This window comes from Myotis yumanensis, unplaced genomic scaffold, assembly GCF_028538775.1.
Source record: "Myotis yumanensis isolate MYYU_CA2020_CCGP unplaced genomic scaffold, mMyoYum1.0.hap1 SCAF_18, whole genome shotgun sequence".
Lineage (NCBI taxonomy): Eukaryota > Metazoa > Chordata > Mammalia > Chiroptera > Vespertilionidae > Myotis > Myotis yumanensis.
In genome coordinates, this window is record NW_027223769.1 from 28,052,030 (window position 1) to 28,070,471 (window position 18,442).

The 18,442-nt window shown below is 60.4% G+C and overlaps 3 protein-coding genes across 12 annotated transcripts; 1 reads left to right on the forward strand and 2 right to left on the reverse strand.

The window, feature by feature from the left end:
- Window positions 1-127: 127 nt before the first annotated feature.
- Window positions 128-2,450, reverse strand: PARD6A (par-6 family cell polarity regulator alpha). Of its 3 annotated transcripts, none has more exons than XM_070398977.1 (3): window positions 1,846-2,450; window positions 1,232-1,454; window positions 128-1,006 (listed from the first exon to the last, which is right to left on the reverse strand). In XM_070398977.1, exons 1-3 carry the CDS (start codon window positions 1,894-1,896, stop codon window positions 255-257), a joined length of 1,026 nt encoding a protein of 341 aa, XP_070255078.1. In that variant the 5' UTR covers window positions 1,897-2,450; the 3' UTR covers window positions 128-254. The 3 variants fall into 3 exon arrangements, with proteins under 3 accessions (XP_070255078.1, XP_070255077.1, XP_070255076.1); XM_070398976.1 differs by having other exon boundaries at window positions 128-1,003; window positions 1,834-2,450; XM_070398975.1 differs by having other exon boundaries at window positions 1,834-2,449.
- ACD (ACD shelterin complex subunit and telomerase recruitment factor) lies at window positions 2,154-7,800 on the forward strand. 2 transcript variants are annotated; one of them, XM_070398973.1, is made up of 13 exons: window positions 2,154-2,467; window positions 2,622-2,782; window positions 2,864-3,006; window positions 3,128-3,221; window positions 3,307-3,383; window positions 4,077-4,121; window positions 4,229-4,263; window positions 4,399-4,550; window positions 4,628-4,709; window positions 4,799-4,882; window positions 5,036-5,415; window positions 5,550-5,641; window positions 5,896-7,800. In XM_070398973.1, exons 2-13 carry the CDS (start codon window positions 2,684-2,686, stop codon window positions 5,972-5,974), a joined length of 1,362 nt encoding a protein of 453 aa, XP_070255074.1. In that variant the 5' UTR covers window positions 2,154-2,467; window positions 2,622-2,683; the 3' UTR covers window positions 5,975-7,800. The 2 variants fall into 2 exon arrangements, with proteins under 2 accessions (XP_070255074.1, XP_070255073.1); XM_070398972.1 differs by having other exon boundaries at window positions 2,155-2,467; window positions 4,628-4,724; window positions 5,896-7,799.
- Window positions 6,049-18,134, reverse strand: CARMIL2 (capping protein regulator and myosin 1 linker 2). 7 transcript variants are annotated; one of them, XM_070398968.1, is made up of 39 exons: window positions 18,002-18,129; window positions 17,650-17,744; window positions 17,507-17,557; window positions 17,244-17,306; window positions 17,010-17,134; window positions 16,791-16,882; window positions 16,535-16,605; window positions 16,348-16,421; window positions 16,136-16,211; window positions 15,969-16,057; window positions 15,770-15,864; window positions 15,606-15,692; window positions 15,415-15,527; window positions 15,218-15,295; window positions 14,977-15,053; window positions 14,764-14,868; window positions 14,498-14,567; window positions 14,303-14,384; window positions 14,107-14,203; window positions 13,963-14,020; window positions 13,656-13,828; window positions 13,326-13,488; window positions 13,143-13,244; window positions 11,920-12,048; window positions 11,723-11,836; window positions 11,393-11,553; window positions 11,185-11,317; window positions 10,913-11,062; window positions 10,732-10,798; window positions 10,030-10,259; window positions 9,066-9,166; window positions 8,616-8,979; window positions 8,410-8,481; window positions 7,438-7,474; window positions 7,238-7,309; window positions 6,926-7,141; window positions 6,688-6,768; window positions 6,296-6,373; window positions 6,049-6,210 (listed from the first exon to the last, which is right to left on the reverse strand). In XM_070398968.1, the coding sequence occupies exons 1-39, from the start codon at window positions 18,039-18,041 to the stop codon at window positions 6,101-6,103; spliced, it is 4,191 nt and encodes a 1,396-aa protein (XP_070255069.1). In that variant the 5' UTR covers window positions 18,042-18,129; the 3' UTR covers window positions 6,049-6,100. The 7 variants fall into 7 exon arrangements, with proteins under 7 accessions (XP_070255069.1, XP_070255067.1, XP_070255066.1 ...); XM_070398966.1 differs by having other exon boundaries at window positions 6,688-6,735; window positions 8,410-8,532; window positions 18,002-18,126; XM_070398965.1 differs by having other exon boundaries at window positions 8,410-8,532; window positions 13,656-13,819; window positions 18,002-18,125.
- Between the last annotated feature and the right edge of the window lie 308 nt (window positions 18,135-18,442).

Consider the following 18,442-nt stretch of genomic DNA (forward strand, 5'->3'; position numbering starts at 1 on the left):
AAATTCTAACCGTGGTGGCCCTCCTGCTGCTCAACTGCAGGAAGGTCTCTCTGCTGCCCTTATCACTCCGGCCTCATGTCCAGGGCAGAAGGCAAGGCTGTGGGATCAGGGAGGAGGCTGGGGCTGGGACACAGAAGGACCGTCACTGCATTTGTAGAAAACCTTTAATGTTCCCCATACTGAGAAGGCCCTATGAACAAGCTAAAACCCCACTGAGGAGTCCCCTGGAGTGGCAAGGACTGCTTCCTCGTGTGTCAGAGGCTGAAGCCACTACCATCTCCTCGCATGCTACTCCCCCAGCCAGAGCTGGCTTGCTCCTGATTGTCCAGGGATGGCAGAGAGCTGCGGGCACTTGGACGCAGGTGGCCTGGGTGCAGGTCCCAGCACGGAGAGCCCTGAGACAGCCCATTGGAACAGGGAGGCTGGCGGTTCTCAACGACCAGATCACTACTGTCATCATCGCTCTCCGGCTCAGCAGGCCCAGGCCCGACAGAGGGAGGCCCTGTCAGACGCCCAGATGCCCCACGCACCACATTATTGCGCTGATTGGCTGGCTTGACAGTGACGATGAGATTGTGGCTGTTGGCGACCATCATATCTGTCACTTGGTCCAGGGTCTTCCCAGCCACCTCAATGCCATTGACTTCGAGGATCTCATCACTGACTGCCAGCAGCCCTGTACTCTCAGCCAGGCCCCCTCGTACCAGGCGAGAGATGAAGATGCCTGGGACACGTTCCAGGCCCTGGGGAGCTACACGAACGCTCATGCCATCTCGGATGTAGAAACCTAGTGGGCGGTCAGAACCGTGCTTGTGCAGCCGCACACGCCGGTGGGTCTCAGGCAGTAGGTCCACATCTATGACTGAAGAAACCTGGCGGAAATCTTGGGGCAGGCTGATTAGGAGGGGTGGCCGGGTGCGCAGAGGTGCCACTGGCCGAAGTAGGAGCCCCTTCTTACGCCGCTGCAGAGAGTTGGAGGCAAAGGCTAGGACGCTGGAGTCAGCTTCTGGAGAGGGAGACACTGAGATCAGAGACCCTGTTCTCCCTTTCCCCTCAGGCCCAGACAGGGGGAAGGGGACACTATAACTATTTCCTACCACCTGGAGGTCAGCTCAAGGGCAGGGATTGCTGAGGGTGAAGCTTGAACACCCTGGGCATGAACTTAATCCCTGTAGACCTGCCCTGTCACCCTACCCCACAGAGGCTGCCCACTGTACCCCATTCTCCTCACCCCGCTTCTGCACTAGCAGGCGCAGCGGCTGGGGCCCACTGGTCAGGGCCCGGTGCAGGCTGTCGTCGTTGGTGAGAGGCAATAGGTCGCCGTGAGCATCTGTATAGCCAAGCAGCACATCCAGCCCCGGGATCTGATGCACCGCACGCAGTAACCTCGAGAACTCCTGGAAGCCGCTCACAGAAGCGCGGGGCAGCGCGAAGCGTCGGAACTCGGCATCAAACTAGAGGCAGGGAGTGGGGGGAGAGGAGGGGTCAGGAGGGAGCCTGCGTCCTTTCTCACCACAGGTCGAGGAGTGGCAGGGGTGAGAAAGCGGGCTGCGGCAACAGCTGCAGCCTAGTGCCCAGACCTCAGCTCCAGTACAAGGGACGCTGTCCAAGGTCTTCTCCCCGCCCTCCAGGTAACCCAGGCCACAGAGGGACTCCAGAGGCCGGCAGGGAAAGGAAGAAGGATGGGCGCGGGAAAGCGAGAAAAGCCAGAAATGGGAAGTGAAGGATAGTGGAGAGAAAAAGGTGGCGGGACCAAGGAGCCAGGGAGGGGAGAATGAGGGAATTGGAAGCACCTAGAGCCGAAGCCGGAGCTAGGACTGGAGGGGCCCTTACTTTGCTCTTCACCTCCACGATGCTGTCCGGACTGCGCGCCGGGGTTCTCTGTGGCCTGGCCATGGCGGGGCCGGGCGGGCCCGGGACCCTGCACCAGGCGGCCCCGCAGGTGCACAGCCCGGCCGCCCGGCCGGCCCGCGCCGCCCCGCCCCTGGCGGTAGCACTCGCCCCGCCCTCCCATCCAGACCGTGACGTCAAGGGGCCAGCTACGGAGCGTGGAACGCGGAGTCCACGTTTCCTAGGCAACGCTGGTGGGGCTAGAGACGTCTTCGTGTGCTCTTACGTCATGACGCTACTGTTCGTCCCGCGTTCTGGAGCCTGGGGAGCGGCGGGGGCGGTGCTTGGCCAATCCGAGGGGAGAGTGATACCTATTGAGTGCTGTGTGTCATATTTCTACTGGCCTTACAAGACTAATTTTGTAGATGAGAAACTGAGTTATAATATTTACGGAGTCCTTCGGGTCATACGGCGTTGAAGTGGCTTCGAGCCAATTCCCTCGGACTACCCTAGGCCGCAGCCTCAGGCCCCAGTTCCTCCCTCCCCATCTGAAACAGCCCTGGACCCCTTCCTGCCCGGTGCCAAGGGAGTTTTGACGGACGGCCCAGAAGAGTCTCCGGCTTTGTTGCTCAGAGAGGTAACAAGCAGGGAAGGACCTAATCGAGCCGACAGGAATCTGCACGCAAATTCCCTAACAGTATGCGCTTGTGCGCACGCGCGGGCACGCACATGGGCGGGGCCTCGGTCTCAGGTCCCGCCCAGCGGTCATGCATTTCCTCTTCCGTTGAAAGGCGGGACCGGGCGCCCGCGGGAAACCTGGGTGAGCGGTGCTCCGTTAAATTCAGCTGCGGGGATGGCGAGGTTGAGGAGCGTGGTCCTGCGGCCGTGGATTCGAGAGCTGGTCCTGGGCTTAGAGCGACTCTCAAGTCCACGGGCCGGGCAGCTGCTTCAGGTGAGCCCCCCAGCCCCTTAGGGCCCGGAGACTGGGGTGGGTCCCCAGGGCGGTGGAATTGACGCCCGTTGCTGTCGTCAGGTGCTGCAGGAGGCAGAAGCCGAGGCCCCAGGCCCGTCCTGCGCCCCTGACACGTCTGATGTCGGGGCCGCGCTGCTTGTGTCCGACGGGACCCACAGCGTCCGGTGCCTGGTGACGCGGGAAACTCTGGACGCCTCGGACTGGTGAGAAAGGCGCCACAGGACCGTAGAGGATTTGAACCCAGCTGGGCTCGAGGTGGGCGGGCTCCAGGCGGGCGGGACTCAGTTTCCGCCGGCTAGGCTGTGAGGGTCGAGCTCTCCGCAGGGAAGAGAAGGAGTTTGGTTTCCGAGGAGCTGAAGGCCGGCTGCTGCTGCTGCAAGACTGCGAGGTCCGAGTCCAAGTGGCAGAGGGCAGCGCGGTGAGTGGTGAGGCTGGCTTGGGCGGGTTACTTGGCCTGACTCCGTGACAGCCCCTGAGACCCATCACTGATTTCACCCCTCTAGCCCGCGGAGTTCTACCTGCAGGTGCACCGCTTCAGCCTAATGCCCACGGAGCAGCCCCGGGATTGGGTGATTGGTTGGTAAGTGGTGCCTCCACCCTCCAGCTGTTCTCCCTATCCAGGCCTGGCTGGCGTTGGCATAGGCCAGGGGGGGAGAACCTTTTTTCTGCCAAGGGCCATTTGGATATTTATAATATCATTCGATATCATTCGAAGTCCATACAAAATTATCAACTTAAAAATTAGCCTGCTATATTTGATCAGACATTTAATTAACACATTGGGTACCGCATAGAAATCTCTAAGACATACGCCAGGGACCGCACGTTTTTGGGCAAACTGCACGTTATTTAAATCATCATAATGCACTTTAGGTGTTGTTTTTCAATAATTATAACATTTTTATTTACAAAAACAATTAAACAATTAAAGTTCCTAGTACTTTTTTAACGTATGGTACTGCGTAAAACATTTTCCTCTATGAAGAGGGACCAAGCAAAATTTACATAAGTATCTAGATTCGCTCCTTTTTCCATGGGCGTGGAAAACGAGAACACTCGTGAGCGGTCCTTAACAGATGGCGCGAGAAACATGAGAAAACTCCTGAGCGGTACGAAATGTGTTAACTCACCCCTTGTGCCTTGATAGGGCCAGATCAAATGATTTTGTGGGTCTTATATGGCCCTCAACCAAATGTTCCCCCACCTCTGGCCTAGGCCTTTTGGGTGAGAGGGCGTTAGTAACATTGACTGCCTATCACCATCTTTTTCCTAGCAACCAGGACCCAGATGTGCAGAAGAAGCTCAAAGACTGCCTCGAGTGAGTCTAGAATTGGGTTTGGGCCAGGTGTGACTTGGTCAGATGATGGCAAATGTGTTGACAGGCCTCAGGGTTGTTCCTCAGGCCTGTCCCCTCTGTTTCTGTAGGGAGCACCTTTCAGAGTCGGCCTCCTCCAATGCAGGTAAGTGGGGGTTGATCCTAACTCTCTGTAGAGTGACTTTCCAGCTATGACCTCCTGCTCCTTTAGTAAGCCTCTTCCCCACCCACTCTACCCTTATCTTCAGACTTCAGCCCAACCCTGCCCCCCTGACTCTAGGCCTTTCACTGACCCAGCTTCTGGATGAGGTGCAGGGAGAAGAGGAGCATCAGGGGGCACTAGTGCGCCTGGCTGAGAGCTGTCTGATGCTGTCAGGCCCTTGCACGGCACCCCCGCTCACCCGCTGGGCCACCTCAAGCCACTTGGCCATGGTCAGTCTAGGGCCTCCCTTGGGAAATGTCAGGGTGAGGAGTTTGGCAAGGGCCAGGCTGACAGTTCACTTCCACAGGGAGAAGCTGTGTACACTGTCCCCAGCCTATGGCTTCACATCTCTGAGGATGACCAGCAAGTCCTGAACTCTCTGGGCGCAGGTCAGAGGACACAGGGTAAGGACTGGAGAGGTCCAGAGGGGAATATCTGGAGGTCTGGTCCCCACAGTGCTAATAAGCCTTTCCCCTAGGCCCTGAGCTGCCCCCACCAGACCCCGCTCTTCAGGACCTGTCGCTGACCCTGTCCTCCTCGCTTTCCTCACTCAGTTCCTCAGGTAAGATGGTGCTAAAGCCAAAACACTGCCCAGGCTACGCAGGAAGCTATGAAAGGGACGAACATGGCCCCTGGAGACCTGCCTAAGGTCATAGGTCACTCAGCTGGTCTGAGCTGAGAGGGCTATGCTCACAGTGAGTCCCATCTTCCTCAGGAAACCCTGCCTTATGCAGCCACATGTCATCACAGGAAAGCGGTGCCAGCGTCAGCCTTCTGCCTGCCCTGTCCTTGGCTGCTCCAGACACAGGGCAGAAGGGCAGCTCCCAGTCCCAGCCAGCCATCTGCTCAGCCCCCCACCCCCTGCCCCCTAGCTCCCCACAGCCCAGCCATATAACCAACTCCCCACTCCTGAGTAGTACCCCAAGTCTGTCACCTCTTGGTCACATCCCCAATTCACATCAAGCCGATGTGACCAGGCCCCAGCCCCAGAAACCTAGACTGGAGTTCAAGGAACTAGGGTTGCCCCCCAAGAACTGGCAGCATTCTCCAAGGATAAGAACCACCGAGGGAGTCCTGGAGTCCAGCCCTGTCTGGGTGAGCATAGTCCCCCTACAGCTGGAGGGTAGAATGGGGTGAACCTTGGATAGAGCTGGGAGGAGAGCTGGGATAGCCTTGGATGGGGTTAGGGGTCCTTCTTGGCCCCTCTCCAGACACCACATCCTCTTCAGGACCCACCAAAGAAGCACCGTGATGGTTCCGCCTTCCAATATAAGTACGCTCCACCCTGTACGTCCCTCTGTGCCCAGGTCCAAGCTGCCAGGTGAGTGCCTGGGGCGGTCCTGCTCTGTGTGGGAAATGTCCGGCCCAGGGGCCGTATAAGGGCCTCGAAATCATTTGGTCTGGCCCTGCCAAGGCCTTAGGGGCGAATTAACTAAATGTCTGGCCAATTATAGCAGGCTAGTTTTTAAGTTTATAATTTTGTAAGGCCTGAGAATGATGTTATAAATATCCAAATGGCCTTGGTAGAAAAAAGGTTCCCCAAACCCTCACCTACAGCCTTGGTTCTCTTCCCAGGCTCCCTCCCCAGCTCCTGGCCTGGGCCTTGCATTTTCTGATGGAGCCACAGCCGGAATCCGAGCAAACCCAGGTGTGAGGGGTCATGTGACCTCGTAGGAGAATGTGTGCATATAGGTCTATGCCTCTGGGTGGACAAACAGTGCTCCACACTCTGCTTTGAGTTTTTTAATAAAATAATCTCATGCGGCAGGAAAGGAGAGGATCAGGGGTTGGGGCCACCTCTTTGGTCTGTGGTTGGGGAGGGTGGACTCCGCTCAGGGCTGGAGGGCTCTGTATACTGTGGGAGCAGAGGCTCGGCTTCAAGGCCAGATCCTGCAAAAGGAGAGGGGGAGAGAGGAAGGTCAGAATTGGACTGAGCGGTCCTGCCACCCTAACAACCAGCCCAGCCCCTTCTTACCTAGGCTTGGTGACGGGGGTGCCTCAAGCTTTGGCCTCCGCTTGAGGACAGGGGACCGCTGCAGCCTTAAAGGCCGTTCTGAGGGACACAGAAAGGCTGTGGCAGGTTAAGTGCTTGCTGCTTGTCCCCACCCCTCCGCCCCCAGTGTGCGCCAGTGCACACACATGCACGCACACGTTGTTGCTTCAGAGCCTCCCCTTCCCCTGTGTCCTCCTGCCCGAGCAGAGGTTGCTCTTTTGGAGTTGGAACCTGGACTCATGGGAAGGGCTGTCAGACCCTTGCTCCCTGGTTTCTCACCCCTCACACCACCAGTGGCCCCCTCACCAGAGCCATGAAGGGAGACCCAGAGCCCACCCTCCTGCACTCAAGCACACATGGACGTGTCCCCTCACCAACAGGGGCCTGGAGCTGGTCCTCATGCACAGATACTGCTCGTCGCCCTGCCGAGAGAGGCCTCGGCCTCAGCTGGCCATCTGGGGGAGGCCAGGGTATCAGTGTATGGTCCCAGCAGCTGCCACCACTCCAGCCCTTGTCCCCTACCTTCAGGGTCCCCAGAGGAGCTAAATTCCCAGCAGGGACTCCTCCGGCCCCCAGTCCAGTATCGGGGTGGAGGCTAGCATGCCCGTTTACCTTCATTTCTGGGGCCCAAGCAAGGATCCTCTGGGAGGCCCAGGCTGTCTGGGGAGGGACTGGCTTTTCGTGGGCTGGGACAAGGGGAAGGGGGTCCTGGACCATCGTGTGGGCCCCAACCACGGCTCCTAAGCTCTGCATTCAGCTGCTGCCCCAGTGTCTTCCAGGTGGTGGACTCAGGCCCCTGGCCCCCTGGCCCAGGTCTGCATGAGGGGTCTGCAAGGAGAAGAGTTTCAGCCAAGACCTAGGCCAGGCATTGGAAGTGAGCTTGACCTGCATATTCCCTCTCCACACACAGTGGCCCGCACTCACCAGCAGACACGGAGTGGGTGCGGGACTTGATAGAGATGGGAGGGGCCTCCGAGGAACTGTCCATAATGTCCCCTGCAAAGTAGGTCGGGGGGCTCAGGCAGCAGGCCTTGGGGGTGAGGAGAAGGAAAACCTGGCTTCCCCACCCCTCTCCCAGAACATCCCCCTCCCCCAAAATGTACTGCCCTAGCCCAGGATCTCACCATCTGAGCCAGCTTTCTTGATCTCTCCATCTTTGCTCTGTAGGAAATAGGGAAGTCAAGCTCAGCTGGGCATCACCCTTACCCTAGCCTTGTTCTTATAACTACCACTAATTGTTGGCAACATGCCCTAACCGGTTTGGCTCAGTGAATAGAGCATCGGCCTGTGGACTCCAGGGTCCCAGGTTCGATTCCAGTCAAGGGCATGTACCTTGGTTGTGGGCACATACCCAGTAGGGAGTGTGCAGGAGACAGCTGATCGATGTTTCTCTCTCATCGATGTTTCTAACTCTCATCCCTCTCCCTTCCTCTGTAAAAATATCAATAAAATATATTTTAAAAAAAAATGTGGGCAACATGCAAACTCAGTCCTGGCCTTCTTAGAGTTCAAAGTCTGGGGTGGTGGAACACAGACACACACAATGTGATTTCTTAATTCTCTGATTCACTTTCTATAATGTAGTTCTTATTAGGGACTGATCAGAGTGGCATTAGCCAGATAGTGATGGGAGAGAGTCAGGGAAGGCTCACAGGGAAATGCAGGGATGGATGGAGAGGAGCCTGTATAACCAACCCATGGCTGGTGATGAGCTGGTTCGGGAGGTGCAACCAGGGGTGGAGAGCAGTGAGAAAAGCAGTGACCAGGGCTGAGACCCCACAGGTCCTTGCGGCAGAGTTAGGAGTCAGGGCAGAGGCTTAAGAGGAAGCCCCTAGATGACTTGCTGTTACAAATGTAGGTAACAAGGTCAGATTTCTGTTAGATCTGCAGAGAAAGGACTGTCACACTTCTAAGGAGGAGATAGCAGTGGCCTGGGCCAGGGCCGAAGCCAAGAGGGGAGAATGGTTCACTATTTTGAGAAGGAGGGGGTGGAACAGACCTGTGTCATGAATCTCCTCCTGGTCACATACGTCACCCACAGCCAGCCACATGGCACCGGCCCCCTCACTTCACACTTGTGTCCCCCCCAAACTCACTTGTTTCCTCTTCCCTTCGGCACTCCCGCTGCCTCTGCTCACGCCAATCCTCTGCAGCATCACTTGTACCCTCTGTTCAAAGGATGGGGTCAGTTCTGTGTCTCCTCGCTCCAGAGGCCGCCTCTGGGGTCAGAGATGCCAGAGTGGGGAGAGAGCCCAGTGACCGCAGTTCCAGCAGAGCCCTCGCCCCTGTCACCAGGCCTCACCTTGTCAGGTCTGGCACCCAATGCTGCCTCCTCCTCCTCAGCAGGCAGCAGTATCATCGAGTAGGCCTTGCTTTCCCGAGTGTAGCGAGGCCGGCTCCTGCGAGCAGGGTCAGGGCTGCCAGTGCCCCCTTCAGCCCCACCAGGCTCCTCCCCACGGCCAGGGCGGGCCGGTGGCCGCAGTAGGTCCCCAAGTGTGGTTTTTCGAGTGCGGGCAGTTGCCCCAGGGCTGGTCTCTGGATCAGGCCGTGGCCCCCGTGTTGAACGAGGCTTCTTGAAGGCAAAGAGGGTGCCCAGCTTCTTTCGCAGTGTACGGGGGACAGGGGTGGTACCACCCTCGGTGGCTGGGTCCTCCTCAGGGGCCCAGCTGTGGGAACAGCCAACAAACAGTAAGTAGGAAGGCCCATGCAGCAGCCCACCCGCTCCCACCCCCTGCAGCTGCCCCTCACTCACAGGCGATCCTGCTGGATCAGCCTTTTGGAGAAGAATTCTTCCACACCCTCATCCACTCGGGCACTGAGCCCATTTCCTTCCTGCGGCAACGCTGGGGGCACCTGGGGGACATCACACAGTCAGGTGTCAAGGCTGAGTGCAACTGTGAGTTTTCCACCTCCCGTGTCCAACAGTCTGCTCTGGGCAATTTCAGGAGCTGGGATGACTCTAGGGGGCTGCCGACATGCAAGCTCTCTCCCTGTCCAGCTAGTGGGCAAATACACTGATTTCACATACCTCACCCACAGTTGGCCCTGGACACACGCCCGCCCACACCTATTCTTGTCCCAGGGAGTGTCCTACACTTTCTGAACCACCCAGTCACTAGCAGGCTGGAGCCCACGCATCCCCTGGGTCACACGTTCTCACCTGCCACCCCCTCTACTCGAAACAGCTTCCTGCAGCGTCCCCCACCCCCACCCCACCCGGCCTGCTGCTGCTCAGCAGCTCGGGCCTGCTGCGTCAGACCCTCTGGGGGGCCTCAAGCCAGCTCCTCTTCCCCTTCTGCCTGTGCCCACTACCCAGCCAGTACCCGGTCCACACATAAACCTCCCCCCCACACACCAATCCAGATGTGCAGCAGACACAGGATTGTCCTGTAGTCAGGGAGCCCAGCACCTCTCAGTAACCCTGAGGGATGTTGGATAAGAGAGCCACCCTTTTTGCACATCCACCCATACAGCGGGCCAACCTGGGGCAGGGTTGGTTCTACACCCAGGTGCACCCTTAACAAAGCCCAAACACCCATGACCCCACACGGGTATGGCCTGGGGTGGGGGGTGGCCAGGAAGAATCCAGGATGTAGCCACATGACCAGGTGATTCTGGGCCTCCACTACCCACCTCCTTGCCCACCATCATCTGAGAAGCAAGCAGGCCACCCGCGACCCCCAATCCCACCCCCTCTGGAGGGGGAGGACACTCACCTGAGGGCCCCCAGGCGGCGGGCGGTGGTGATGCTGGCGCCTGGGCCGTGGCCGGGCCCTGGTCGGATGGCGCAGAGGCTGCCCGGAGGGTGGCAGGTCCATGCGAGGCAGCGGGCCGGCCATGGCCCCGGGAGCGGCAGGGCTCGGAGAGCCGCGTGCAGATGGGCCCGCCTGCGGCTCCGCATCCTCTCCAGGAGCCGCCAGCTCGGGCTCCGGTTCCTCAGCAGCACCTGAGGGGAGAGCACCAGAAGAGCACAGAGCACGGAGGAGCTCGGGGAGGTGGCAGTGGCGGCGCTAAGGCGGCAGGGGACCCGCCCAGGGCGCGGGGAGGGGCCCGGCAACGCCGCCCGCTCCCCTCCCCCCTGCCAGCCCCTCCCTGCCGCTGTCCATGGTGCCGAGCGCGGCCCCGAGCGAGCGGCGCGTCATGCGCGTACTGGGGGTAGGGAAACGGGGGGGGGGGGGGGGGGGGGCGGGGGGGCGAGCGAGTGGAGACAGTGTCCAGGCCCTGTTCTGCCCAGGTCCTGCTCCATGCTGACTGACCACAGCAGACCCCAACGTTGCAGGGTGCACGGGGGTCCTGGCCTGGTCCAGGCAAGGGTGAGTTTCCAGGACAACAGGGCTGAATGACTGTGTCCAGGTGTTCAGGTCTAATGGAGCTTCAGCCCAACTGAGTAACTCCCCTTCCCCCAGGCCCTGACTTACTGTGAGTGGAGGGAACCAGGTGCAGACAGGGGCTGGACTCAGGCCATTTCTGTGGAGGACTGTCGTTCTGTTGGGGAGGGCACAAACTAGGCCTGGGGCAAGTGAGCCTCCCCACTTTCCACACTCCAGAACAAGATGGGAGGATCTAGGGTTCCAGGCCCAGAGTTCTGGCAGCACCTACCTTCCGCTCCTCTTCATCCTCCCTTTCCTTCTCCTCAGGGAAGAAAAGGCCTTCTAACTTCCCAGGCCCAAAGGGGGTAGGCTGGCCTTCTTCCAGGGCCAGTGTGGCAGAGGGCATTGCCACTGTTGTCTGCTGAGCCAGACTCTCCACCTGCAATACCAGGCACCCCAGAGATGGGTAGGTAGGGCCCCAGCCATAGTCCCATCAGTACCTAGGGAACCCTAAAATATCCCTGGGTTTTATGACCCCAGAAGACATGAGAGAGTCCCTACCAGGCAGTGTGTGTGTATGTGTGTGTAAGCGCAGTTTCTCCTCACCAGCCGATCCTGTGCTGCACTCAGACCCGCCAGAGCTTGAGCCACAATGCTCTCTGCTAAGGACCCTGTGACTGACAGCCGCAGGTCCCTGAGGGCAAGAAAGGGTAAGGATCAGTGTGCTGTCTCTGCCCAGCCCAGCCCAGCCCCAGCCCCATCCAGCTACCTGAGTCTAGTGAAGGCATCTTGCAGCAGGTGCTCTGGGAGCAGCTCTGGGAGGCCCCTTGAGCCCACCAGGACCCCCTCTAGCTGCTCCCTCCACCTGGGTCCCTGCAGCATCTGTGGGCAGAGGCTCCTTGTTGTGTCCAGTGTGGCCTGAGTGAAGTCCTGGGCAAAGGTCAGAGCATGGTGAGGGTGTGACTAGGGCCTAGACTGGATGGCTTGAGGCTCTGACCCCCATAGAATATTAACTCAGGGAATATTAACCCAGTCAGGCCTATGGGGCGGGGTCAAGCCTACACATGGAGGTGGGGCTCGGGCAAGGGTACCATCTCACCTGAATGTCCTGGCGGCAGACCTCGCCCACCTGCCCCAGGAGGCCCTCCAGCTTTTGCCGCAGCTGCCACTGATGGCTTGGGGAGCTTCCTGCCTCATATAGAATGGGGAGAATCTGGAGACCAAGGAGGAACAGGAGTTTCAAGGTGGCGCCTAACAAAGAGGAGAAGGGTCCTCATAATGGGAGGGTGTGCTCACACTGAGAGAGAAGTTGGCATTTTGGATGGCATCCTCGGCCTGGTGCACAGCAGCTTCACCCTGAGGCCCAGCACCACAGCCCAGCAGCTCCACAAGCTCCTGCACCGACTGGCAAAGTTCATTCACTTCCTGAGGAGCATCAAGTATCAGTCTCAGTCTGGTCCCCTTCCAGTCCCCCAAACCCTGACTGCCTCCTTCCCAGGGTCTCCAACAGGGTATGAGGTCCTGAAGCCAATACCACCAGGCCCAGCCTATCTGTTCAAGGAGGGAGAGCAGTGCCTCCTTTGGTTCATTGCAGGGACCTTATATATACTTCCTAAGTGTACAGAATAGAAAGAAAGGAGCGGTTAGTCATGTCTGTGTTTTAGAAGCTCAGTTTGTTCACTACCCACCTGGAAAATAGCCTGAGAGGTGGGAAGAAAGGGGAGTGAGGCACCATAGAGGAAGAACTAGGGAGGGGGGCAAGGGAGAGCTAGGATGGGGGTGAAGAGGTCTATGCAGGCTCCAACGTGGGCAGAAGAGGCCCGGTTCAAACCTCTGTCCACAGTACTTCATGGGTGTGGGCACCAGGGAGACAGGGCCCAGGGTAGAGGGAAGAGTTTGTGGGAGATAATGCGATCACTTGAAAATATACAGAGTGGGAAGCCCCTGTAGGATGTCTGGGTCAAGGTGCCTGGGCTCTGGAGCTTGGGAGAGCAGTGGGATTTGGGAATGGAGAGTTGGGAACATTTCTCACAAAGGGAAGGTAGCGGAGGGAGATGAAGCCAGAAGAAAGGTCACTGGGTTGGCCACAACAGGTCAGTGAAGAGGGGAAGGGAGACCTGTAAATGGGAAGTCACATGTGGGGCTACAATGGGCGGGGGGAATTGAGGGAAGATTTTTAAACACCTTCCATCTTTAACAGGAGAGCCTAATTAAATGCTTTAAAAAGGCTGCGGGGATGGGGTGGAGGGGGGAATAAGGACACGTGTAATACCTTAATCAAGAAAGAAAGAAAAAATAAAAAATAAAAAGGCTGCCAGTGGTATTATTTGGGGGAACTACTTCAGGAATGATTGGTTCCTCTCTGGACCAAGGAGAGGGAACTGTCTGGAACAATGGACTTTAGACACCCGGCCCCCAGAAAGCCAGCCCTTCAGACCGATGGAGGCTCCCAGGTGCCACAGCTCTCCCCATCTCTCGATCTTCTGTTTGTACTCAAGGTTTAGGGAGGGGACACTGACCTGCTCAGAGGGATTAGAGACCCGACCGAGTGGCTGCTGGCATGAGGTGCTGGCAGGAGAGGCCTGGTCTGTGTGGTTGTTCCTCAAGAGACAGGCTTGGATCTAGGGACAAGGGATGTTGGTAAGTGGTGGGGAGGAGGGCCACCGTGGAGAGCAGAGGAGCAGAGAAGGGACCCCCCACACCTGATGCACTGCACGTGCTGTCATTTCCGGGCGGCTTCGCTGCGCCTGGGCCACGTCGGTCAGTGGCAGAGGCATGGCCTTCAGGCTTCGGTTTTGCTCCAGAGCCTGAGCCACGTCCAGCAGGCCCAGAGCAGATGTGTGATTCCGGTCCCAGACCACAGACCTGGGCCGGGAGGGGCGGGGCTTCAGCCGGGGGCGGAGCTCCTTCAGGCCACACCCAACCAACGGACCCAGTTCATCCCCCTCCATTTAGCCCCACCCCTTAGCCCAGCAAACTCCTCCAAGCCACGCCCTCCTCCCCATTGGCCCCACCCCTCTGACCCCGCCCACCGGAGTCGGGTGTTAACTCGTAGCGCCTTGGCCAGCATCTTGGCACCCGTGTCTCCCATGGCGTTGCCGCTGATATCCAGGGCTGTCAGGTTAGGATTGGTGGCCAGGGCCCGAAGCAGAACGCTGGCGCCCAGCTTCAGCCTCGACTCGGCCACAGACAGAGACTGCAGCGGCTGGGTTAAGAGAAAGCCATTTGTCACTCAGGGGTCAGCAAGGAGGGCAGGTCACAAGGTCTGAGGGAGCAGGAGTGGGGGGGGGGTCACAGGGGCCCATTGATTGAGAATCCCACTTGGTCCCGTGAACTCACACAGTCGTCATCCTGCATGAGCTGGACAATCCGGTGGAGGACGTCGTCCAGGGTCTCCCTGTGGGCATGGGCCACAGTTGGGGTAGGGGTGGGGGCCCGTGGGGGGTGCTGTCTGGGAGGCCCAAGAGTGGGATGGGGGCTCACTTGCACCGGACGTTGAAGTTCCTTCCAAGGGCCACATGTCGCAGGGACCGACTCCTCCCGATGGCCAGCACCAGAGTCACCATGTCCGAGCCGAAGCCTGGGGGCGGTTGGGGTCACGCATGGGCGATGTTGCGGGAATGCGGGTGGAGTGGGCATTGGGGGGATAGTGGGAGGACGGGTTTCCGGGCGGCCTCACCGTTATCCGACAGATCCAGGGAGCTCACTGCGCCAGCATCGCACACTAAGTCCTGGATCACCTGGGCGCCCGCTGAGCGCAGCTGAGGGTGGAAGCGGAGCGTCTCAGGCAACGGGCCGCTGGTGGGGAGGCTCGGGCGGCCAAGGGCCCCGCGCTCCCGCAGCCCCACTCCCGGCGCTGGGGCCCCGAGCTCACCTCACAAGCGCTGAGGTCCAGGTGCAGGTCGCCCATGTGCGTGTTGAGCGCGAGACCTTCCAAAAGGGCCCTGGGAGGGGATGTCACAGGGGGTGGCGGGAGCTGGGACAGGGGCCCCCGAGGCGCGAACAAATACCAAGAAGGAAGGGCCAGGGTGCTGGGAAGGTTATGGGTCCGATAGGAGCGGAGCGGGGTGAAGTGCTGGAAGCCTGGCTTGGCTGATGGCCGCACAGGTGGGGGGCGTGGCCACAGGCAGCGACACTCACCTGAGCGCGTCCGGGGGCAGCTTGCAGCCTGCGAGGGCCAGGTGCCGCAGCGCCCCCGCGCGGCTGAGGAAGAGCTGCAGCGAGGCGGGCGCCGCCCGGGACTTCCTAATGGGAGAGCGGGAGGAGTGGGCTTCCGGGCGCAGGAGGTGGCTCCCGGCAGTCTGACCCCCTCCCCAATCCCCCCGAGCCCATGACCACGCCCGCTCTCCTTACGTGCGGGAGAAGACATTCCTGGAAGCGTCGAGGTGGTTGAGGCTGGCGCAGCAGCCGCGGGACAGCGCGGCGAAGAGCTGCGGGAGGAGGGTGTAGGCTGCACCGGCCAGAGGACTGAACCCTCCCCGCCAGCCTTGCCCTCCAGTCTACCCACGGGCCTCAGAGCCGGCGACCAGCCCTATTGATCGTCCCTCCCCCCCCCCCCCCCCCCCCGCCCGCTGCCCCCTGACCACCTCCTCACAATGTCCAGGGCCGTGTCGGTGCCGGCGAGATTCAGGACCGTCAGGACGTTAGGGCGGCTCAGGAAACTGTAGAGGCCCTGGTGGCGGGATGGGATGGCAGAGAGGAAAGGAGTCAGGGATCGCCTCACCCAGAGCTTTCTGACACCCCACTACCCGCAGCGCCCCGAGTCACTGCCCCTAAAAGACAGCCACTCACCCCGTTGTCCTCCGAGGCCCCCAGTGCCCCGGGGTTTCCGGAAAGATCCAGGTGGGTCAGGGCCGAGTCAAAGGCGGCGTTGGAGGCCAGTGCCCGGCCTAGAGCTTTCATTCCTGGTGGTGGAGGAGGGGGTGGCTCAGGCCCACCCACACTTGCTCCACCAACCCTACCCCCTCCCTGGCCCCACTTACCTCGAGGCGTCAACCCTGTCTGTGCTAGGCTGAGTCTCCTCAGGGCTCCAGGACGATGCTCCAGGTATCTGCTGAGTGCAACCACGCCTGGGGGTAGGGGCAAACCTTGTGGGTCCCCCCTTCTCCAGCTCGCACCCCGGGCCCTTCCCCAGGCTCAGCCATACCTCGGTCATCCAGCAGGTTCCCCGCCAGGCTGAGTTCCCGGAGCCCGGAGCTCGAGTGGCCTGCCAGCGCCTGGGCCAGTCGCCGGACAAAGTCTCTGGGGACCAGACCCCAGGCTTGTCACTCTGACTCTGGGTTCCCAACTCCACCCCCTCCCAACTGCCCGGACTCCCCTCCTCAAGCCCTCCCTGTCTCCCTTACCCCCTCAGGCCACAGGTCTCCAGCACCAGCTCCTCCAGGTGGGCCGACTGACTCATCATGTGCAGAATCTGTTCCAAGACCTCAAGGCTCTGAGAACCAGAGGGGAGGCTCAGTGGCTGCACCCTGGTCCCCACACCCTCGCCCCCTCCTTGCTCCTACACACGCACCAGCTTCACGTCCACACAGGAGAGACACCGGAACCACAGGTTGTAGGACAGGGCAGCCACACTCAATGCCAGGTCCCTGAGTGGGAGAAGGGGCAGGGGCAGGGCTCAGGGTCCTCCAGTCAGATCTCAAGCCCAGCATCCCGCTCCATGGAGAGGCTCAGGAAAGTGGGTCATGGCATCTCCTCCCTTCCCAGTCCTGGCAGGCCACACACCGACTGCCCAGGTGGCTGAAGTCTCCGAGGCTGAAATGGCGGCAGCCCTGACGATGGTAGATGGTGTCCACGTCCTGGAGGAAGAAAGTGTCTCCAGCTGGCTTGGGGCCGCCAGGAGCAGGGAGGGACTCAATGCACATGGGGAGGAGATGTCTCCAGAGCCCCCCAGAGAGGGCCCTACCCTCACCCACTGAATCTCCTCTCGGAAAGGGAAGCCATTGTAGTCACACAGAGCCTCGTACGTCTCCAAGAAGCCACCTGGGGAGGTGCCAGGGGTATGACAGGGTCAGGTGGGGGGTGGAGAGAGACAAAAGATGGTGAAGATCAGACCCAAGCTGGGAGGTGGCTGTACCTCAGGTGGCTCTGTTCAGTTTGGGAGACCTCCAAACCTGGGGGCTGGGGCTGCAGGAAGGGATGGGCTGGGAGCCCCCCGTGGCCCTTACCACAGGGGCTACTGGGTGTGGTAGCCTCTGAGGGGCTGCTTCTCTCCAGACGAACCAGCATGGAGGGGGGCGTGGGCTTCCGGAACAGCTTCCTGAGGAGGGGGAGAAAGGAGAAGGGAAAGGCTTCCAGCTTCTGGGGTGTGAAGCTGCCCACTATCTCCAGAGCATCCCCCTGCCGCCCCCCTTCCCTGCCAGTCCCTTGCAGGTGCTGGGCCTCACCCCAGGGTGGAGTGAGGGAAGACCTTCTTGATGGCCACAGCGACGTGCTGGGCCAACTGTTCCAGGGCAGCCACACCAGGGAACTCCAGGACCAGCTCAGGCAGGGACTCCAGCTCAAAAGTGACCTGGGGAGAGCAGGTGGTGGGCTGGGCTGGCTGGGCTCCATGTGTGGGGGAGGGGGAGGGAAGGGGGAGGGGAAGGCAGGCCCTGGCAGGCGGGTACTAAGGTTTTCACCTGAGGGGGTGTCTCCTGCAGTGCCATGGCCTGGACCTCCAGGTAGCTGAATGTGCAGTCCACCTGTGGAGGGCCTGGGTCAGCCGGGACCAAGGCCGGAGCCCCACCCTCCTGGGAGCCCAGTCCTTTGTGCAGCCTGGAGCTCAGAGCCTGATGGGCCTAGACTCCAGTCCAGCCTGCTGCCTGAGCCCAGTGCTGTAGCCCTCTCGTCAGGAAGCTGCTGGAGGGCCAGGTGGGTGGTGGCCGGCCCGGAATGGACTCACCCTTAATGGGAGGCAGGTGTGCAGCAGGTAGGCTCTCCATCGCAGCAGCGCCTGGGGGGAGAGAGTGCCTGACACCCTGTTCAGGGCAAAAGGCTCTTTCTGCTTGGGCCACAGCACCCTCCCAGGCTGGCCCCCTGCCATACCAGGACGTGGCCTTGCTCAGCACCCTCCCGCTCTGGTAGCCAGGTTTTCAGCAGCAGGTCTGCCTCCTTGGGCCACAGGAACCTGGTGATCTCGCCTGTGGGAGGGCAACCTGCTGGGTGACTCTAGTCCTCCCATGGAGGTCAATACATGCCCATGGTCTATACCAGGCTAGGGGCCTGGGCTCATCTATGAGCCAGCAAGGAAGGAGTGGAGTGGATCTTGGGGTAGCAAGCCCTCCGAAGGAGCAGAGAGAAACGCTTGCCCGGCATCCCCAGGGCTCTGGGTCGGCCTGGTTTTGGGGCCCGCACTGCTTCCTCCCAGACAAGTAGGCAAAGAAGGGCCGGCGCTTACCTCGCAGCTCACAGGATATGCCGTCGGGGGTCTGAGCCATGGGGCCGGGCCAGGCGGCGGGGGCGGCCCAAGGAGCTCCGAGGAGAAACTGCAGCTGCCAGGCGCGCACAGGAAGCCTGGGGCCCCGGGCCGCACTGCAGCCACCTGCTCCTCTTGCAGCGGAAGGTACGCGCTGCTTCCTGCCAGGCCGCCCCCAGCCCGGCTCCTCCCCGCCCTCGCCTCCGCGGGCCTGGAGAGGTCGCCAGGTTACGTGGGTGCGGAAGGAAGGCAGAGTCCCAACCGCCCGTCCGCCCCGTCGCGCAGGAGCTAATCCGTCAGGCCGGACGGGTGGGAGTGGTGTGGCCTGCGGGGTCGCGCACGCGTCCGTACCTCTAGCGGTTTCTAGCCCCCTACTTCTACCCCACACCGCAGTCCCTGCAGCGAGCACCAGGGGGTGCTGTC

What these genes read in the sequence shown, in the direction of transcription:
- PARD6A (XM_070398975.1), bottom strand. Translation starts at nt 1,896, where the DNA reads ATGGCCAGGCCACAGAGAACCCCGGCGCGCAGTCCGGACAGCATCGTG. An exon ending in TCGTGGAGGTGAAGAGCAAA is followed by an intron (nt 1,455 to 1,833) that starts GTAAGGGCCCCT and finishes CCCTGCCTCTAG; the next exon opens with TTTGATGCCGAGTTCCGACG. An exon ending in CCTGCTAGTGCAGAAGCGGG is followed by an intron (nt 1,007 to 1,231) that starts GTGAGGAGAATG and finishes CTCCCTCTCCAG; the next exon opens with AAGCTGACTCCAGCGTCCTA.
- ACD (XM_070398972.1), top strand. Translation starts at nt 2,684, where the DNA reads ATGGCGAGGTTGAGGAGCGTGGTCCTGCGGCCGTGGATTCGAGAGCTG. An exon ending in AAGCTCAAAGACTGCCTCGA is followed by an intron (nt 4,122 to 4,228) that starts GTGAGTCTAGAA and finishes CTGTTTCTGTAG; the next exon opens with GGAGCACCTTTCAGAGTCGG. An exon ending in CGCAGGTCAGAGGACACAGG is followed by an intron (nt 4,725 to 4,798) that starts GTAAGGACTGGA and finishes CCTTTCCCCTAG; the next exon opens with GCCCTGAGCTGCCCCCACCA.
- CARMIL2 (XM_070398964.1), bottom strand. Translation starts at nt 18,041, where the DNA reads ATGGCTCAGACCCCCGACGGCATATCCTGTGAGCTGCGAG. An exon ending in CCGAAGGGAAGAGGAAACAA is followed by an intron (nt 7,475 to 8,409) that starts GTGAGTTTGGGG and finishes TATTTCCTACAG; the next exon opens with AGCAAAGATGGAGAGATCAA. An exon ending in CTTGGGCCCCAGAAATGAAG is followed by an intron (nt 6,769 to 6,925) that starts GTAAACGGGCAT and finishes GGCCTCCCCCAG; the next exon opens with ATGGCCAGCTGAGGCCGAGG.